The sequence below is a fragment of the Pinus tabuliformis genome, chromosome J (assembly GCF_031772625.1).
Source record: "Pinus tabuliformis cultivar Carrire ecotype Pingquan chromosome J, CPIR1, whole genome shotgun sequence".
Taxonomy (NCBI): Eukaryota; Viridiplantae; Streptophyta; class Pinopsida; order Pinales; family Pinaceae; genus Pinus; species Pinus tabuliformis.
Genome location: NC_142295.1, coordinates 831,798,846 through 831,820,176, shown reverse-complemented (window position 1 = coordinate 831,820,176; position 21,331 = coordinate 831,798,846). Strand labels below are relative to the sequence as shown.

The following is a 21,331-nucleotide window of genomic DNA, read 5'->3' as shown; positions in this document are numbered from 1 at the left end:
CAAGGTAATGATTGGATTTGAATCGAATGTCAAGAAGAGACATGACTTCAAGCAACTCGATTGGATATATTTTCCATTGAACATGTTAACACTCCATTATTGGTTTTAGGCTAAAGGAAAAGGGCCATAGAGGTAACCACAAACCTCTTTGGGTTGAGAGACTGATCTTCTCCAACCGGAGGGGGCTCCCTCAACTTATGAAAACTAAATATTTCGACTATCTGGCATACAAAGACCATATGTGAAGGGTTTTTCGAAATATCTTGTTGGGGATTGGTGGAATTTTATGAGATATGGTGTAGGTGATCCCATTTTTTTTATTATCTATAATGCCTATGCATATACCCGATCCACACAAAGGGTTGCTATTGCTACACATTTTGGAACAACTAAAAAGTATGTAGTCTAGTGGGAAAACTAACAAAACATTCTTTTAAACATGTAGGAAAACAGTGAGAAATTGCTTTCAACATATACTCATGGGACAATATTTAAAAGAAACATATGATGAATAAGGAGGCAACATGCTCCATTTGCAACTGAAACACAAGAACACAGTGAACACTAAAGAAAATTTAATTGAATTCTAGAATTACTGAGTTCTACCTCCAATTTCAAAGAAGAATTTCAACATAAAAGACACACAAGAAAACATAGATCCAAAATGTCATACCACAGTATCCTTTGCAATGATTACTGGGAAAAACTATGCATTTGAGCCTTTCTTTCATTCAACTAAAATCACCAAAAACTACACTAGAGACTCAAAGTCGATACCAATACTATCCAACCTCCTTTCATTCCAATTTACAATCTTAAATAAACATATGCCAGAATACCAAAATATGTCTGGATGTAGTGCACCCTTGATCCATGAGGTGGATCAGACCAAACTAAAAATAGGAAACTTGATGTTGTTTACCATCCTTTTTCGTAAATAAATAAATAAATAAACAAAAAACATCATGCTCATTATCACCTTATACTGTTACAAAGCATCTAAACCTATAACAATTTCCATTTCCTTGAATCATGTCTTTTTGGACAAAAAAAATAAAAGCAACAAACTATTGGATTTGTGCTGCCATGTTTTCCTCCCAAAGGTGACACCTAGCTGATGAATAGTTGTCTGACCTAAATCCCAACTCAGAAACACCCCATTCCACTCAGTCTTTGACAACTGGCACCCTCCAAAAACTCATGAAGACTTGTGTGCAACAGTTGTGCAGCAACTGCACAGGGCCTGTATAACGGGCCAATGTTTTGGGTATATTTACCAAAAAACAATACATGTGTAAACATTGAAGGAGGTTATTGTAGATGATATTTTTTCTGAAGATAAACCTCTCTCATTTTATCCAAATTATTCTCCGGATTCCCATAAAACGCTCCACAAAACAATGACTTAAAACAAGAAATTTATGAATTACGAAAAATGATCTCTGAAGATGCATTCGAAACTCTCAATCTGTTACACCTGTGAAAAAATAGTAAGAGGTTATGTTATTTGTCTTGTCCTTGAGAAAGGCCTCTTCCAGTTTCCCAACATTATCCTCCATGTGGTTGGAAACTTTTCTAAAAATGGTGACTAAAACAGGGTCTTTGTGCAACACTCGGGAAGAGAAAATAGGGCTTGCGTAGTAGATTCCCACAATGAGTGTGACCTGGTTTCTTTCAAAATGATAACTAGAGATTGACCTATGGTTTCCTATGTGGATGGTATGTCTGGTGATTAACACAATGAATGTACAATGCATAAGATTAAGGCGTCATAACCATTTGAATTACCCCCTGTTCTTTGTCTTGTAGCACAATAATTTGTATTGAGGACTTGGAGCTCTCCACTTGATTTGGCATGAGCATAGGAGTACGAGGAGACATTGAAGTATTATAGATATGGTGTCTCTCAGGTATGGGGGGTTATGTATTATGCATAAGGGTTATACATGGTGTGAGTATGGGAAAGTAGTGGTATTATGGGGGGATGGGTTTAAAATGAAAGGGGAGTGAAAGAAATGTAATATGAATGATAGGTGGGAAAGGGAGTAGGATATAATTTATATATGAAAGGGTGTAAATGTAAGGGTAATGGGGAAAATAGGGTGTGAAATAAAAGGAAGCATGACTTTACTGTACAAACATACACGACCATGACTCCCATTGACTGAGACCCTTTCAAAATTTGAATGAACCCTTCATGCAAGAAACTCAAAGATGTCAGACAACGACCTGGAGGCTATGACAACAACAATAGTCATAGGCTCAACTACTCAAAACTGAAAATTGAAGGACAAGGAAAAAACATTTGACGATAAAACTTATGACCCTAACATTGGCTCCAATGGGGATGACATCCTCCCAACGAGGTACCAAGAACAAAAACACAAACTAGTAGCCTAACCAAACCATTGGGAAATGGAGTCACATAGACATTGAAAAATATAACTAAATGACTGAAATTAACTAACTCACTGACTGACTGAACTTACATATGGAAATAGATCACTAGAATCTCAGGGCCTTCTCCTCGGGATTCAAATTCCAACGATAACTGCCCACACTTGTTGAACATATATATACACTCATGTGAGATGATCCCTCCAATGTAGCCAATCAAGCAAATGGCTACTTACTCAAATTCTACTCACACCCTCTGTAAGCAGACAAAAAGATGTAAATGTTGGTAACTTGATATGAAACCTGAGTCCAAAACATGTGCTGACGAACAAAATGAACTCCACCTTTTCTGATGCTTCCAACAAACTAACCAAAGGATCTTGAAGGATTTCTTCTTATTGATCAGCAAAAGGAGAAAAATAAACATCATTCCTAACTATTGGTTGTTCTTGCTCTATGTCATCAGTGTCAAGACCACTCTCAAAATAAATGGCAGCAGTTTGTTTATCATCCTCATTATTAATATCAAGGAGAGACTTTGTATATTCTTGAATAGATTGAAAGATGAAAGCCACATCATATATATCAACAACATTAAAAGTTAACCCTTCATGTGATTTTGTTTGAACTGTGTCATATACCGGGTTGTTGCTTTCTTGCAGATCTATGATATGTGATGTTTGAGTGTCTAAAGTTTCTACACTTGCTGATTTATAAAACTGATTCACACCAATTTGTTCTTGAATAAAAGATTCAGTAAATGTACAATCTGAAGAGACATATGGACAACTATCCTCATACCTTTGATTATAAAAATATTGACAAGACTGCTGCAAATGTTCATTAAACTTGGAGGATGGAACATGATTTCTATATGTAACCATTGAGTCTTCATTATAACTAAGTTGACCATTCTTTTGTTCTTCTTAAATGTCTAAAGGCTATTGAATGTCATCAACAAGTTCAAGAGAAAGCATGTTATTGAAATGCAGATTTATTTCATTTTCAGCCCTTGTAGAAATTATTGCCTTTTGTAAATCCACATGAATATCATGGCAATTGTCCTCTAGTATTTCCTCCTACTATTGGAAAGGATTCTCATACTCTTGATCATGAGAAGGTAGACAAGACTGCTGTAAATTATCATCAAACTCAGAGGATGGAACCTGACTGTCATAATTAAAATCCTGCTGGGCTTCATTTTCATCCAAGAGAGAGGCTACCTTTTCTTCTTGGTGATGTAAGGGATTGTCATGAAGAGCCTATAACATTTCCTCATTCATGAACTCATTATCTTCATACAAGTTTTCCAAATTTTCAATGAAACTCTCAAAATGTCCACAAAATTTTTGAACCAACAATAAACATTGATAAGATTCTTTAAAATTTTCAAAGAATACTATATGAAAATGCTTTAAAGAACATAAACTAGTTGCTGGCAATTGTTCATACCACGACCTTGCCTTTCCTTCTAGAGTATCCATGAACATCTTCATAACACAATCTTCATGTCATTCAGCTTTAAGACTCCGTGAATGCATATGAAATTTGATGAGATGTAAAGCAGCATCATCACCCTTCTCATCTTTGAACTTTGGCAAATACGATTGCCAATCTATACAAGGCATGCGGTTTGGAAATCCTAGAATGTGACCTCGATTCATGGGGGCGTACCTCACAACTGAATTCATTATGAAAACATGGAGACACCAGTGGAACTTGAAAATCTGAGTTCTGCTTGATTGGAGTCGCTAGATGAATGGCTCAGCCTTCCTAAGTCTGATTGTTGTCCACCATAAACAACCAAATCTGAAACTTTGAAAATATTTCCTCGGAATATGAAATTGTTCAATCCCCGAGAACAACGCCAATATGTTAACACTCCATGATTCCTTTTAAGATGGAGGAAAAGGGCCATAAAGGTAACCACAAACCTCTTTGGCTTGAGAGATTGGTCTTCTCCAACCAAAGGGGTCTCCCTCAACTTATGAAAACTAAATATTTCGACTATATGGCATACAAAGACCAAATCTGAAGGGTTTTTTGAAATATCTTGTTGGAGATTGGTGGAAATTTCTGAGATATGGTGTAGGTGATCCCAATTTTTTATTTTATATTATCTATAATGCCTATGCATATACCTGGTCAGCACAAAGGGCTGTTATTGATACACATTTTAAAACAAGTATAGAGTATGTAGTATAGTGGGAAAACTCACAAAACATTCTTTTAAACATGTAGGAAAACAGAGAGAAATTGATTTCAACATATACTCATGAGACAATAATTAAGAGAAACATATGATGAATAAGGAGGCAACATGCTCCATTTGCAACTAAAACAAAAGAACACAATGAACACTAGAGAAAATTTAATTGAATTCTAGAATTACTAAGTTCTGCCATCCAATTTCAAAGAAGAATTTAAACATAAAAGACACACAAGAAAACACAGATCCAAAATGTCATACCACAATATCCTTTGCAATGATTACTGGGAAAAACTGTGCATTTGAGCCTTTCTTTCATTAACTAAAATAACCAAAAACTACACCAGAGACTCAAAGTCGATACCAATACTATCCAACCTCCCGTCATTCCAGTTTACAGTCTTAAATAAACATATGCCAGAATACCAAAATATGTTTGGATGTAGTGCACCCTTGATCCATGAAGTGGATCAAACCAAACTAAAAAGATGAAACTTGATGTTGTTTACAGTGCTTTTTCTAAAATAAATGAAAAACAAAAATCAGCGTGCTCATTATCACCTTATCCTATTACAAAGCATCTAAACCTATAACAATTATCCATATCCTCGAATCATGTATTTTTGGACAAAAAAAAAGTAAAAGCAACAAACTGCTAGATTTGTGTTGCCAAGTTTTCCTCCCAAAGCTGACACCTGGCTGATGAATGGTTTTCTGACCTGGATCCAAACTTAGCAACACCTCATTCCACTCAGTCTCTGATAGCTAGCACCCTCCAAAAACTCGTGAAGACCTGTGTGCAGCAGTTGTGCAGTAGATGTGCACCAACTGCGTAGCGCCTATACAATGGGCCAATGTTTTGGGTATATCTCCCAAGCAGTAATACATGTGTAAAAACTGAAGGAGGTTATTGTAGATGATATTTTTTTGAAGATAAACCTCTCTCATTTTATCCAAATTCTTCCCTAGACTCCCATAAAATGCTCTACAAAATAATGACTTAAAACAGGAAATTTGCGAATTTGCGAAAAATAAGCTTTGAAGATGCATTCTAAAATCTCGATCTGTTACACCTATGAAAAGACTGGAAAAGGTTGTTGTTAATTGGCTTATCCTTGAGAAAAACATCTTTAAGTTTCACAAAATTCTCCTCCATATGGTTGGAAACCATTATGAAAAATGGTGACTAAAACAGAGTCTTTGTGTAACACTCAGGAAGAGAAAACAGGGCTTGCGTAGTAGATTCCCACAGTGAGTGTGACCTGGTTTATTTCAAAATTATAACTAGATATTGACCTATGGTTTCCTGTGTGGATGGTAAGTCTGGTGATTAACACAATGAATGTACAGTGTACACTGCATAAAATTAAGGCGACATAACCATTTGAATTACCCCCTGTTCTTTGTCTTGTAACTCAATAATTTGTATCGAGGACTTGGAGTTGTCCACTTGATTTGGCATGAGCATAGGAGTACGGGGATACATTGAAGTATTATGGATATGGTGTCTCTTAGGTATGGGGGGTTGTGTATTATGCATAAGGGTCATACATGGTGTGAGTATGGGAAAGTAGTGGTGTTTTGGGGGGATGGGTTTAAAATGAAATGGGAGTGAAAGAAATGTAATATGAATGATAGGTGGGAAAGGGAGTAGGATGTAAGTTATATATGAAAGGGTGTAAATGTAAGGGAAATGGGGAAAATAGGATGTGAAATAAAAGGAATCATGACTTGACTGTAAAAACATACACGACCATGAATCCCATTGGTTGAGACCCTTTCAAAATTTGAATGAACCCTTCATGCAAGAAACTCAAAGATGTCGGACAACAATCTAGAGGCTATGACAGCAGCAGTAGTCATAGGCTCAACTACTCAAAACTGAAAATTGAAGGACAAGGAAAAAACAATTGACGATAAAACTTATGACCTTAACATTGGCTCCAATGGGGATGGTAGCCTCCCGGCGAGGTGCCAAGAACAAAAACGCAGACTAGTACCCTAACTAGGCCATTGGGCAATGGAGTCAACATAGACACTAAAAATATAAATGACTGACTTAAATTAACTAACTCACTAATTGACTGAACTTACATATGATAATAGATCACTGGAATCTCAAGGCCTTCTCCTCGGGCTTCAAATTCCAATGATAATTGCCCACACTTGTTGAAGATATATATACACTCATGTGAGATGATCCCTCCAATGTAGCCAATCAAGAAAATGGCTACTTACTCAAATTCTGCTCACACCATCTGTAAGCAGACAAAAAGATGTAAATGTTGGAAACTTGATATGAAACCTGAGTCCAAAACCTATGCTGACGAACAAAACAAACTCCACCTTTTCTGATGCTTCCAACAAAATAACCAAAGGATCTTGAAGGATTTCTTCTTGTTGATCAACAAAAGGAGAAAAATAAACCTCATTCCTAACTATTGGTTGTTCTTGTTCTATGTCATGATTCTGTTTCAAGACCACTCTCAAAATAAATGGCGTCAGTTTGTTTATCATCCTCATTATTAATAACACGGAGAGACTTTGTATATTCATGAACATATTGAAAGAGGAAAGCCACATCATATACATCAACAACAATAAAAGTTAACCCTTCATGTGATTTTTTTTTAACTGTGTCATATACCAGGTTATTGCTTTCTTGCAGCTCTATGATATGTGGTGTTTGAGTGTCTGAAGTTTCTACACTAGTTGATTTAGAAAACTGATTTAGACCAATTTTTTCTTGAATGAAAGATTCATGAAATGTACAATCTGAAGAGACATATGGACGACTATCCTCATACCTTTGATCACAAAAAGATTGACAAGACTGCTGCAAATGCTCCTTAAACTTAGAGGATGGAACATGATTGCTATATGTAAGCATTGGTTCTTCATTATAACTAAGTTGACTGTTCTTTTGTTCTTCTGAAATGTCTAAAGGCTACTGAATGTCATCAACAAGTTCAGGAGATAGTACGTCATTGAAATGTAGATTTATTTCATTTTTAGCGCTTGGAGAAACTATTGCCTTTTGTAAATCCACCTGAATATCATGGCAACTGTCCTCTACTATTTCCTCCTGATGTTGGAAAGGATTATCATACTCTTGATCATGAAAAGATGGACAAGACTGCTGTAAATTATCATCAAACTCAGAGGATGGAACTTGACTGTCATAATTAAAATCATGATGGGCTTCATTTTCATCCAAGAGAGAGGCTACCATTTCTAGTTGTTCATGAAAGAGATTGTCATGAAGGACCTCTAAAATTTCCTCATCCATGAACTCATTATCTTCATACAAGTTTTCCAAATTTTCAATGAAACTCTCAAAATGTCCACAACAATTTTGAACCAACAATAAAGATGGATAAGATTCTTTAAAATTTTCAAAGAATACTGTATGAAAATGCTTTAAAGAACATAAACTAGCTGCTGGTAATTGTTCATACCATGACCTTGCCTTTCCTTCCAGAGTAGCCATGAACATCTTCATGAGACAATCTTCATGCCATTCAGCTTTAAGCCTCTGTGAATGCATATGAAATTTGATGAGATGTAAAGCAACATCATCACCCTTCTCATCTTTGAACTTTGGCAAATACGATTGTCAATCTATACAAGGCATGTGATTTGGAAATCCTGGAATGTGATCTCGATTCATGGGAGCATACCTCGCAGCTGAATTCATTCTGAAAACGTGGAGACACTAGTGGAACTTGAAAATCTGAGTTCTTCTTGATTGGAGTCGCTAGGTGAATGGTTCAAACTTCCTATGTATGACTGTTGTCCACCATCAACAACCAAATCTGAAACTTTTAAAATCTTTCCCAGAGAATATGAAACCGGTCAGTCCCTGGAAACGATGCCAATATATTAGCACCTCATGATTCCTTTTAGGTTGGAGGAAAAGGGCCACAGAGGTAACCACAAACCTCTTTGGGTTGGGAGACTTGTCTTCTCCAAACGGAGGGGGATCCCTCAACTTAGGAAAACTAAAGATTTCGACTATATGGCACACAAAGATCAGATCTGAAGGGTTTTTTGAAATATCTTGTTGGGATTGGTGGAAATTTCTGAGATATAGTGTAGGTGATCCCAATTTTTTTTATCTATAAGCCTATGCATATATTCTGTCAACACAAAGGACTGCTATTGATACACATTTTGGAACAAATAGAGAGTATGTAGTATAGTGGGAAAACTGACAAAACATTCTTTTAAACATGTAGGAAAACAGTGAGAAACTGATTTCAACATATACTCATGAGACAATATTTAAGAGAAACATATGATGAATAAGGAGGCAACATGCTCCATTTGCAACTGAAACACAAGAACACAGTGAACACTAGAGAAAATTTAATTGAATTCTAGAATGTTTGAGTTCTACCTCCAATTTCAAAGAAGAATTTCAACATAAAAGACACACAAGAAAACACAGATCCAAAATGTCATACCACAATATCCTTTGCAATGATTACTAGGAAAAACTATGCATTTGAGCCTTTCTTTCATTAAACTAAAATCACCAAAAACTACACCAAAGGCTCAAAGTTGATACCAATATTGTCCAACCTCCTTTCATTCTAGTTTACAATCTTAAATAAACATATGCCATAATACCAAAATATGTCTAAATGTAGTGCACCCTTTATCCACGAAGTGGATCAAACCAAACTAAAAAGAGGAAACATGATGTTGTTAACAGTCCTTTTTCTTAAATATGAAAAAAAAAAACAAAAAACATCGTGCTCATTTTCACCTTATCCAATTACAAAGCATCTAAACCTATAACAATTATCCATATCCTCGAATCATGTCTTTTTGGACAAAAAAAAGTAGAAGCAACGAACTACTGGATTTGTGCTGCCATGTTTTCCTCCCAAAGGTGACACCTGGCTGATGAATGGTTGTCTGACCTGGATCCCAACTCAGCAGCACCTCATTCCACTCAATCTCTGATAGCTGGAGCCCTCCAAAAACTCGTCAAGACCTGTGTGCAAAAGTTGTGCAACAACTACGTAGCGCCTGTACAATGGGCCAATGTTTTGGGTATATCTCCCAAACAATAATACCTGTGTAAAAAATGAAGGAGGTTATTGTATATTATATTTTTGTGAAGATAAACCTCTCTCAGTTTATCTAAATTCTTCCCTAGATTCCCAATAAATGCTTTACAAAACAATGTCTTAAAACAGGAAATTTACGAATTGCGAAAAATGAGCTTTAAAGATGCATTTGAAAATCTCGATATGTTGCACCTGTAAAAAAAATGGAAGAGGTTTTTGTTATTTGTCCTGTGCTTGAGAAAAACCTCTTTCAGTTTCCAAAAATTCTCCTCCATGTGGTTGGAAACAGTGAGTGTGACCTGGTTTCTTTCCAACTGCTAACTGGAGATCGACCTGTGGTTGTCTGTGTGGATGGTATGTATCGTGATTAACGTAGTGAATGTACAGTGCATAATATTAAGGCGACATAACCATTTGAATTACCCATGTTCTTTGTCTTGTAGGGTAGTAATTTGTATTGAGGACTTGGAGCACTCCACTTGATTTGGCATGAGCATAGGAGTATGGAGATATGTTGAAGTATTATGGATATGGCGTCTCTTAGGCATGGGGGGTTGTGTATTATGCATAAGGGTCATACATGGTGTGAGTATGGGAAAGTAGTGGTGTTATGGGGGGATGGGTTTAAAATGAAATGGGAGTGAAAGAAATGTAATATGAATGATAGGTGGGAAAGGGAGTAGGGTGTAAGTTATATATGAAAGGGTATAAATGTAAGGGAAATGGGGAAAATAGGGTGTGAAATAAAAGGAAGCACGACCTGATTGTACAAACATACATGACCATGACTCCCATTGACTGAGACCCTTTTAGAATTTGAATGAACCGCTCATCAAGAAACTCAAAGATGTCGGACAACGATTTGGAGGTTATGACAACAATAGTAGTCATAGGCTCAACTACTCAAAACTGAAAATTAAAGGATAAGGAAAAAAAATTGATGGTAAAACTTATGATCCTAACAGAACAAAGTGAATAGCTCTTTAAATTTGTAGTATAGGAGCAAACACAGACACTGGAATCACAATTGTATAGAAATGAAACCCCAAACTACAAGAAAAGCCTCCAGAAGCAAATTGCAAACCGCGATTTCTTCTCTAACACGCTATAACCCAATGACACCTATGAAATTGTGCAATGGAATGATAGTGGCAAGGTAGGGAAGCTTTGCAAACGAGTTACAAAAATGATGACAACTACGAAACCCTAGATGCATTTACCCTCATGATTGAATCGATTTAATAAAAAAAATTATCTTTCAAACATTCATTTTTGGCTTTAACAATATAACCACTAAATACATGTATGTTTAACTCATATTTTTTTTGTGGGGTGAATTCTATTAATTACAAAAAACTGGGATTTACATCAAGGAGTACAAAAACCAAACTGGTCTCTCACTATGGAGACCAGACCATAACCAAAAATAGGCTCTCCTTAAGGAGGAGAGTGACAATTGAGAGCTAAAGGAAAGAGCATGGTAACTAGACTATAACTAACATACTGGCCTAAATGGATTATTATTATTATTATCCATTTTTAAGGCCACGACCAAGCCAAACACCAAATTGGTGTATGAGATCCCCTTGTTTGTGGGACAAGGGAACCACCTCCACGCAGCGATTTGACTGCTAAGTCTACGAAGGCATACATACTCTATCCCCCTCTGGTTTTGAACCTGTGACCTCTTAGGAGGAAACACATGTTCTTAACCATTAGGCCCACTAGAGCTGTATTGGTACAAAGAAAACTTGAAATAAGAGTACAAAGAAAACTTGAAATAAGATAACGGAAACCATGATCAAGTCACTGCCAAACTAAAGGATCATAATCCAAGCTGGGATGGGAGCATTTGGATCCTCTGTTGCTCTGCTAGTAATTGGGGGAATTCCAAGATGCTACTCAATCCTTTCCATCCTTCGGTCTAGGTGCCACAGATTCTTATACAGGTGTTTGAGGGAGTGCATAATGTCCATACATGATGCATGTCTATCCAGAATAGTCTATAGAAACTTCATTTTCTAGTATAAATCCACCATTTAAATATATTGATTGAACCTTCCCCTTGTATGCACAGTGCCTGGAATCTAGTCTACCCACTCAATCAAAACCTCAATGTCTAAGAGGGGGTTCTCATGAGAATAGGCTTCCCCCTCTACTCGAGAAAATTATTCTTAAATGTAGCCAGGAATGAGACCCCGATAACGTGAAACAAAATCCTCTATCCAGTGGTGCATACGAGTGTGGCCCTGGTGGGATCTCTCTTGATAATAAGCAACACCCCTCCTCACATGAGCTCACTAGCATGAATGGTAGACCAAACAACTAGATATCCGAGTTGAAACCTTGAGCCAATTTGTTTGATATGAACACTGCAAACATAGGGCCATTAGAAGCTATTGGAATTCAAAACCCATGGTTGATTCTCCCAAAGAAAAACCAATAAGGGGACCAAGACAACCACACGCTAATGCACAAAGGACTCAGTTTCACCTAGTTGCCAAACAACTACCCTCCACCAATCCACAACTATACAATCATACCACTCGACACTCCAGATTGTTAATACAATCAAACCATAGTTGAAAAAATGAACCATAACAATGCAAAGGAAGAGATACATTACATAGGATACAGTTGAATTCCCTCCTCTTCCGAATTCCATACCACCACCAAGACTTAGATTGTTGAACCCACCATTGACAATACCACACAGGCACTAAACCATGACATTGAAAATATGACAAACCCAGAGCTAAGGACTGCATGGAGAAGATGCCCAAAAACCAGAAGCTACACACTCTTAACCACTAGAAGCTCACTCTCCACCATACAAAAGAAACACTATCAACCCACCTAAGACGCCAAACTGGCTCAATAACAGAACTAGATGGACTTATAGGACGTAGAACCACCTTTTGATAATTACAAACACCACCAATGATAGGTATAAAGGCCCAAAACTAAACCAAAAGCCACTGAACCAAGAGTAGGAATCATTCTTATGGAGGACCCTGAGATAAAAAATAAAACACCGGTCACCAAGACTGCCCAAATTCCATGCCGATGACACCACCAATGACAAGTACCAAGACCCAAGACTGAGACCACAAATCGCTAGACAAGGAAAAAGGGTAATTTTAACTAGAGTACCAGATACAAAACAGTAATAGCACCACACTCTAATTTTGTTCAAATTCTCCACTAGTGCCACTGTAATATAACCAAAATAACTAAGAAAAGTCATAACTATAGTTGTGCATGAGTTTACCTATTCACGAGTGAGTCCATGTATGTTGGAAACCCTACTTAGCTTCACTGTGACATGTGGCCAGCTAGGAATTGGGTACCCATGTGACACCTAGAGGTTCTTGTTTGCTTCTAGTCCTCAAACATTCCTTCCCTGACTCTACTCCGCTATCCAACTATGTTATCGATGAAGGACTAAGTACCCTCGCTCATGTCCATAACCTCTGCAAGTGCCCATGGGAATACCTACATGCACTTAATCATATTCTACTCATTCTCCACACACTTCAAACCATCCTAACCACCCTTTGCCTAATGTCGCTTCTCCACCAGATTAGGTAAATGAGGAATTCAAGATCACATTATCTTGCATTAAACTCACTGGGAGCATGTTCCTTGGTGAATTAGCCAGATGGGACAATGAAAACTTGCCCCACTCCTCGCTCTCACTAGTCACCCCATTCGGGGATGTTTAACTCATATATTAATTCCTTTTTAATAATAATAATAATAATCATAAATAAATAAATAAATGTCTTTCAGAATAATCACATCATTAGGATTTGGTCGACGTTTGGAACCAACCAATGTGGTTCATCCTTAGGACAAGGTGAAAGAAATCGTACAATCTTCGGGAATAAATAGTAAGGATGCATCATTGCCCCAGGTTAACTATTGAAAACTAGTCGTTGGAGAACAGTCAAACAAGAAAATAAAATATTATTTTTATTTAAAAATTTTAATATTTTTATTTTATTTAAAAAGTTTTAATATTTTGATATTATTTAAAACTGAAGAATTTTTTTATATATTTTTATTTAAATTTTTTTTTAATATTATAATATTATATAAAAACTCAAAAAATATTTTAGATCTAAATTATTTAATAATCCTAAATTTAGTAATACAAAGTTTTAATATTTTAATATTAAGGACTTTGTGTCCTTTGTTAAGGAATGGAAGGATGTAAGGTTAGACCCAGGGGATCTGCTTGTTAGTTTTGATGTGGTCTCCCTTTTACACCAAAATCCCCATTCAAGAGGCCATTGATGTCATAAGTAAGATCATTGACCAAGACACAACCAAATTGGTTAGCCTCTGCCTCACCTCGACCTTTTTCAGTTTCCAAGGAGAGTTCTATGAGAAAACCTGTGGGGTGGCCATGGGTTCCCCTCTTTCCCCCATTGTTGCTAACCTTTTTATGGAAGATTTTGAGACCAAGGCCTTAGCCTCTGCCTAATTTCAGCCTAAGAAGTGGAAGAGGTTTGTTGATGACACTTGCGTCATTTGGCCCCATGGTCGTGAGAAGTTGGATTTGTTTTTGAACCACCTTAACTCTCAATTTGAATCCATCAAATTCACCATGGAAGTAGAGGTGGATGGATGCCTTCCTTTCCTTGACATTCTCCTCTCTAGATTAGATGATGGTTCCGTTTCTCACCAAGTTTTTTGCAAAAAAACTCACACAGAACAATATCTTCATGCTAGTTCTCATCATTTTCCTGCTCAGAAATTTGGTGTTCTCAGCACCCTTGCTACCCGTGCTCTGAGAATCTCTGATGAAAACCACCTAGAGCAGGAGAAATCTCATCTCCTTGAAGTTTTTAAAAATAATGGATACAACAAAACTCAAAGCCTCAAAGCTTTTCAAAGAGCATGTAAAGAATCTAGGGTTAAAACTGCTCATGTTGATCCTATCTCCAAGGTTCATCTCCCTTTTATTCAAGGGACCTCGGATAAGATTGCACATATCCTTAGGCGGAATAATGTTTCCTCTTCATTCAAACCTCTAAGGACCATTAGAAATTCTCTTGGTTCAGTTAAAGATCCTATTGACCCGAAGGACATGAAAGGTGTTTACTTGATTCCATGTTCATGCGACACTCCATATATTGGAGAAACAGGTCGATCAATCAACTAGAGGATCCATGAACACGCGACAGACATTAGGCACAATTGTTCCTGTTCTTCAGCTCTAGCTGAGCATGCGACAAAGTCCAAACACCATGTCTGTATTGAGGATTCCAAAGTCCTCGCTAGGGTTGACCATTTCCACCATAGGAAGCTTAGAGAGGCTATTGAGATTGAAAGGCATGCTAGGAATCTCAACAAAGATGATGGTTGGAAATTAAGTAAAAATTGGATTTCGACGCTTCTTATGATCCTCTTTCCCCCGCCCCTCCTCTTCCCCCCGCTCCCTCCCACACCTCCTTTTTACCCTTTTGGTCTTTTTCTTTTTATTTAAGTTTGGCAAATTATTTTGATTTATCCTTTTTAACTTATTTAATTTGAATTATTGATCTCCTATTTTCTTCAATTGTATTTAACCTCTTTTTCCTTGTAATACATATTATTGAGATTTAAACCTTATAATCTCCCTATTAAAATTTATAGCTTATCCTTAACCCCTTGTTAATTTATGGGTTTTCTGATCACTATTTTATGATTTTTATTAATTCGTATCCCCCATTGAAAACCTCTCTTTACCTTATTTTTGGAACCTAACATCTATTTTATTACTAAATGAGGAATATTAAATAATTTATATCTAATTAATTTTTTTGGGATTTTAAATAATATTAAAATATAAAAACTACTTTTTAATAATATTAAAATATTAAAACTGTGTATTACTAAATTTAGGATTATTAAATAATTTAGATCTAAAATATTTTTTGGTTTTTATATAATATTATAATATTAAAACTATTTTTGAATAAAAATATATAATTTTTTTGAGTTTTAAATAATATTAAAATATTAAAACTTTTTAAATAAAAATTATATTTTATTTTCTTGTTTGACTATTTTTTTGTTTGATTGTTCTTCAATGGCTAGTTTTCAACAACAATGCTACATCCTTATTATTTATTCCTGAAGATTGTACGATATCTTTCACCTTGTCTCGAAGATGAACTACACAAAAAAGTCTCAAATCTAACAATAATCATAATCCTTTAATTTTTTATAATATTTTAAAATCTCAATAATATAACAAGTAAATAAGATAAATGCCTTAATATATTTTTGTATTTATTTGACCCATAAGGGATTTGAACCTTATTTGCATAACACTTCATAACATGACAATCACCAATTCAATTGGCCCTATAGGTTTATTGTGAGAGGCGTTGGAAGAGATGTTGTGAAGTAATGTAATGTAATGAGTGGTAAAAAAATAAAAATCCTTGGTTAAAATTAAAATTCTATGTTATTATTTTTATTTTTATTAATTTTTTTTTGGGCAAGTTATAGGTAGTTTTTGAGCTCAAGGTTTATGAGAATATGTGGAATATAACCTGTTTAAAGGGGAATTAAACCAACCTATATCTATCTTAACTCTGGATCAACCAAGCACCTAGAGGGATCAAATCTCTTGAGATACAAACCTCTTTTAAAGTGAAAATAAATTTGATCCCTCTCAACACTTGGTAGATTTGGAGTTAAGATGGATCTAGGTTGGTTTAATTTATATGGCTACAGTAATATTTAATTTAATCTTTTATATATATATATATATATTCTTTTCCCATAAAACCATCTCCACCACCAAAACACCACTAGTCATAAAAAGTTTTTCATGAAACGAATATGGTAGAGATGTAATGTTTAATATTTTGGTTTGGTTAAAATCAAATAAAAATAAAATTAACAAAATAAAATAAAAGAATTAATAATTATAATTATCAATAAAACATTTTAACTTGGTCAAACTACATAATATTAAAACTAAAACTAAAATAAAATAAATAATTATATTTATATTTATAATCATAATTAAACCAATCTAGGTCTATGTTAACTCTGGATCTATCAAGTGTAAATACAAATCAAATCCCTTGAGTTGCAAACTTCTTTTAGAGTTAAAAGAGATATAAATCAAGAGTTAAGATAGAATTACACTGATAGTTGCACTAAAGACACTCTCCAACCCAATATGATAGAAATATTGTAATATTTAACATTTTAACTTCGTCAAAATAAAACAAAACAAAAAAATAAAAAATAAAATAAAATAATAAAAAATAAAATAAAAAACATAAATATTATATTTAACATTTTAACTTGATTAAAATAAAATAAAAAACATAACATCAATTATTATAATTTGAGTGTATAATAATTATTATGTTTCTATAACTAGTTATCATAATAATAATCAATGTTTATCATAATAATAATCAATGTTTTAAAGTTTAACTGTGTATATATTTATTAAAAAATTTACTAGTTGTCATAATAATAATCAATATTTTAGAGTTTAACCGTGTATATATTTATTAAAAAATTTACGCACAATTAAACTCCAACCATCATTTATATTATAATTATAAATAATAATTAAATCAACTTATATTCAATTTAATTTCAAGTTGAAATTCAATATCAATATGAATATCAACGTCAGAAATTTGATCCATAAATCTGAAATTAAAATACATGTAAACCGATTTATTTTAACTACAATTCAATATGGATGTCGAAACAGGACACCCTTTGAATTGCCTGAGAAAGTCCCGTCGTTGCTCGGACAAAATAAATACTTCCAAATGCGTTTTCAAATTGTCGATATTGTTAATGACGCAAGTGCCGAACTCTCAAGTTTCATGCCTGCCATGATCATTTCTGAATCCTAATGTCCATTGCCATGATATAACATGCGACGAATATGTGCTGAAAAAAAAAAGATGCAACGAATATTCAATCATAACTTTCATGCAGAATAAATCGTTCCATCAGGCTCATGTTTGACATCGAACCTACAAGGTTCTCTACAATTTGAAATATTTTCTCCCGGAAACCATCAGAACAATCCAAAATGAATGGTATCAGGTTGTCCATAAAGCTCATTGGCCAGGTTGGGTTTCTAAGCCACTCGTTTTTCTTTTCTTTTTCAAAATTTTGGCAAATTCTTTATTACCTACCTCGGCAACACGAGTGAATCTTGAGAATTGATAATATACTCACACCACTGGTTTGCATGTGGGGTTTTACTGTAGTATTCCTACCATCCAACAATCATTTTGGATCAGAAGCGAAGTATTCTTTCTCGCAGATTCTCCAAGGCTTATAGTCCTGAATAGGCTAAATACTCATCAAAATGCGACTGATAGGCTAAATACAAGCTTTTCTGGATTGGAAGAAAACTTGTATTTGAGAGTGATTCACACCGGTGGAAGGATGGACGCGCACTTGAAAGAACTTTTTGGGTTATTTCAGCAACAGTTTGGATCGACAGCAGGAAAAAGAGCGGTCTCTGGAAGCTCATTGATGAAGATAGAGGGAATCAGCAATGCTTTCATCAAGGCCATATTCAGAGCTGCAGCTGCCCTGCATAGATCCAATCCATGGACTAGGTACAGATCCGCCCATATATTTGGTGTTAAAGTAGGTAAGGATTCTGACTGGAATGATGGAAAACAAATTTTTTCATGCTTCCAGTTTGTGGGTGGGGTAGGCAATGGCGATCTGGGATTCAATGCATTCAGATCTGAGGAGGATGCCAATGCAATTGGTGGGTCCTCGAAACAAATCAAGTTTGTCCCCCAGAATGGATATCTTAGAGTCGTGTTTCGGTCTGAGGCCGAGCTATCGCCTGCCAACAGAAGAATGATCAGGACACTCGGCTTGGAGATTGCAGGATTGAGTAATTACTTCCCTGTAATTGATGTTGTTTATTCTGTTTCAGATCAGTTGCCCTTGTTTAGAAATCCCGAACTTGAGGAGCTCAGGTGGCTTTATGCATGCATGAGGGCTCTCGTGCAAGTTCATCCAGTGCTGAGGGAGAACGATAAACATGGAGTTTTTGAGGATTTTATACAAAGTGTTGATGTTCAATGGCCTGCAGATGACCCAAAAGCTTGGGAGATTGTTTCAGTCAGAATCTCATATCCTCTCAAGAGCGGCCAAGAGCAGGTGAATTTGCCACCCAGATTAGCAGAAAACTCGGAGGATTATTCAATGGATCAGCAAGTGAACTGGCTTGTGCCGAGGCAATGTGCAATGTGCTCGAAGGAAGTCCAGGCTGACCAGGCCCCTCGCTGCAGCAGATGCAAGGCGGTGATATACTGCGGTCACCCTTGTCAAAAAAGGCATTGGAAGGATGTTCACAGAAGCAGCTGTGAACTCTACAAAGTGATGATGGAGCGTGAAGAGGAGCTGGAATTGAAGGTATTTATGTTTTCTTGCCTCTTGGAACATCCCTGCAAGTGGTTGGATTCTGTTGGTTTGCATAAAAAGGGTATGTGGAGGAGACTGTGTAAATGCCAACATCACTGCCCTTTTGGATTGCTGCCACCTCCCGAGGGAGGAGGGCTGGCAGGGGCATGGGGGGTTGAGCATGGGAAATACCCACTTGATTCTCCTCTTCCGGATTATATTGGAAGAGAGAGTACTTCTGCCATGGTTCTCCTGTCAGGATGGGCTGAATACTATAGCTTGCGGTCGCTCCCTCTTACAAGCCCAGTTGCAGCCTTGCTTACATTCCCTTTGACTCTATATCATATTCTCACAGCCCTCAGTATAAGTGCTAAGAATCTGCTAGCAAAGGGCAGGGAGGTAGTGGTCCATTACTTGGGCCCTGAAAGGGAGCTTGATTGGATGTCTGCATTCTCTGAGATTAGCCATTTGCTTTGTGGTTCTGGTAGTTTGCATATTGTCATGGTTGGACCTGAGGTGCCAAGCACGTTATCAGGGGCAGTTTCTGCTGCAGGTAATAAAATGAGGGTCACTTTAGTTCAGGGCCTATATCAGGAGGAAGCCCCCTATCTCCCTTCTCCTCAAGTGGTTGTAGCTCTCAACTGTGGACTAGAGGCATATGACAGCTGGAAAGGTGCCCTAGAGCTGATAAAAACTCACGAAGTGACTGCCTACTTTACCGATGACTCAGAGCTTTCTTGTGCAAATGCGAAGCAGATTCTCCGTTCTGCAGGTTTGCAAATTAGCTATCCTGTTACACCTAATCCATTTCGTTCACCTTTGAGAAATCAGTCTCCCTCCAGTAATCTTCCTTCCTTTGACAATGGATTTGTCTTTGGAGTGAACAACTAGAAGGGTTCAAATATGTAAAGGGGATAAGAACCATGGTGGCAAACTCTTTTCCTCTTTTAACTAAATAAATTGTTTACAGTCCAAGGCTTTTATTTTATGTTTCCATTTGCCCAGAGAGCATGAAGTTTCAACAACACTTTCTAGTGTTAGATACAGCACGATCCATCTAGTGGCTGGAAACTGAAACTAGTGATTGATCTTGAGGAAATTACATTGCGGCGACCTTCTAAACTGTAATTTTCCTTTGTATTGATCCTCTGGCCTCAAGCATCTTGTAAATAATAGTATTTATTTTATTCAGTATGTTTTCTTCACTGCTTTAGGTGGAATTAATAAGAGATGCAAGGCTCTGGGTTTGTTTTGTTATCTATCAAAATCAGCAACCATTGAGATAAAAGTTTGGAGAAATGCCAGAGAAAGAGATTAAAGCTGGTTTTAGAGGATCTTTCTGGTGCAAATAAAAGGAATTGTTTTCCATGGGTGGCTGCACTCTGACAGTGCTGGAGAAAATAACATCTTATCCATAAGATTTCATGGTAGTTCTGTTTCCCTGTAACTCATGAGAGTAGTTATGCTTACCGAAACAAACCATACGAGACTAGTCATTTCCCAGAGTATCTATATTGCATATTGTTTCTTACAGGAAAGTTCCTTGAGAGGAACAGAAAACATGGCATACTGGCACTGTGAACATTTTATGAGTAATTTTTAATAAGGGGCCGCATTGAGAGTGGCTCATTTTTGTCACCTATATGGTTTGGAATAAAAGTTTGAAAGGTGAAGTTTGCTTCTCTTCCGAGAAACATTGGCACCAAGTTTACAGGACATTGTCTATTTTTTCTGCCCCTATATGTATCCGTGCTTGTTCTGTTGACTGGTACATCTACTGATAAAGCTTGTCCATATGTAAATTTGTAGTCGTAGACATTGAATTCAGAATGGTGTTTCTTGTAATGCCTTGTCTGTCTAATCTTTTAGAAGATCAAAATCATGTTAATGCTGTTTCTGCTGTTATATATTTTATTTCTTATTATAGTTAATTGATACTAGCAGATCATTTCTTTTGATTTTTGTGTAGCATTGGGAGGTATTCCTGCATGCCAAGAGGCCTCCTAAGTTGGCCTAGAAAAATTATGGAAATTAAAATAAAATAAATTTTAATTTGGGAACATTTTGTTGTCTCTATTGAGCATAGCTGTCTCTTTACGATCTTTATTGTTTCTACTGTTTTTTCTGCTTTATTGTTGGGATTTTCTGTGTATAATTGCTTAATGATATCAGTGACATAAGAATAATAGATTAAAGGTCATTAGAAGTAATTTTCAGATCAGAAAATTAATTTTCTACT

General features: G+C 36.1%; 1 protein-coding gene across 1 annotated transcript; it reads left to right on the top strand.

The window, feature by feature from the left end:
• Positions 1-17,405: 17,405 nt before the first annotated feature.
• LOC149229283 (zinc finger MYND domain protein) lies at positions 17,406-20,808 on the top strand. The gene is made up of 2 exons (XM_089378550.1): positions 17,406-17,791; positions 17,934-20,808. The coding sequence occupies exon 2, from the start codon at positions 18,115-18,117 to the stop codon at positions 19,981-19,983; it is 1,869 nt and encodes a 622-aa protein (XP_089234676.1). The 5' UTR covers positions 17,406-17,791; positions 17,934-18,114; the 3' UTR covers positions 19,984-20,808.
• Positions 20,809-21,331: the final 523 nt, after the last annotated feature.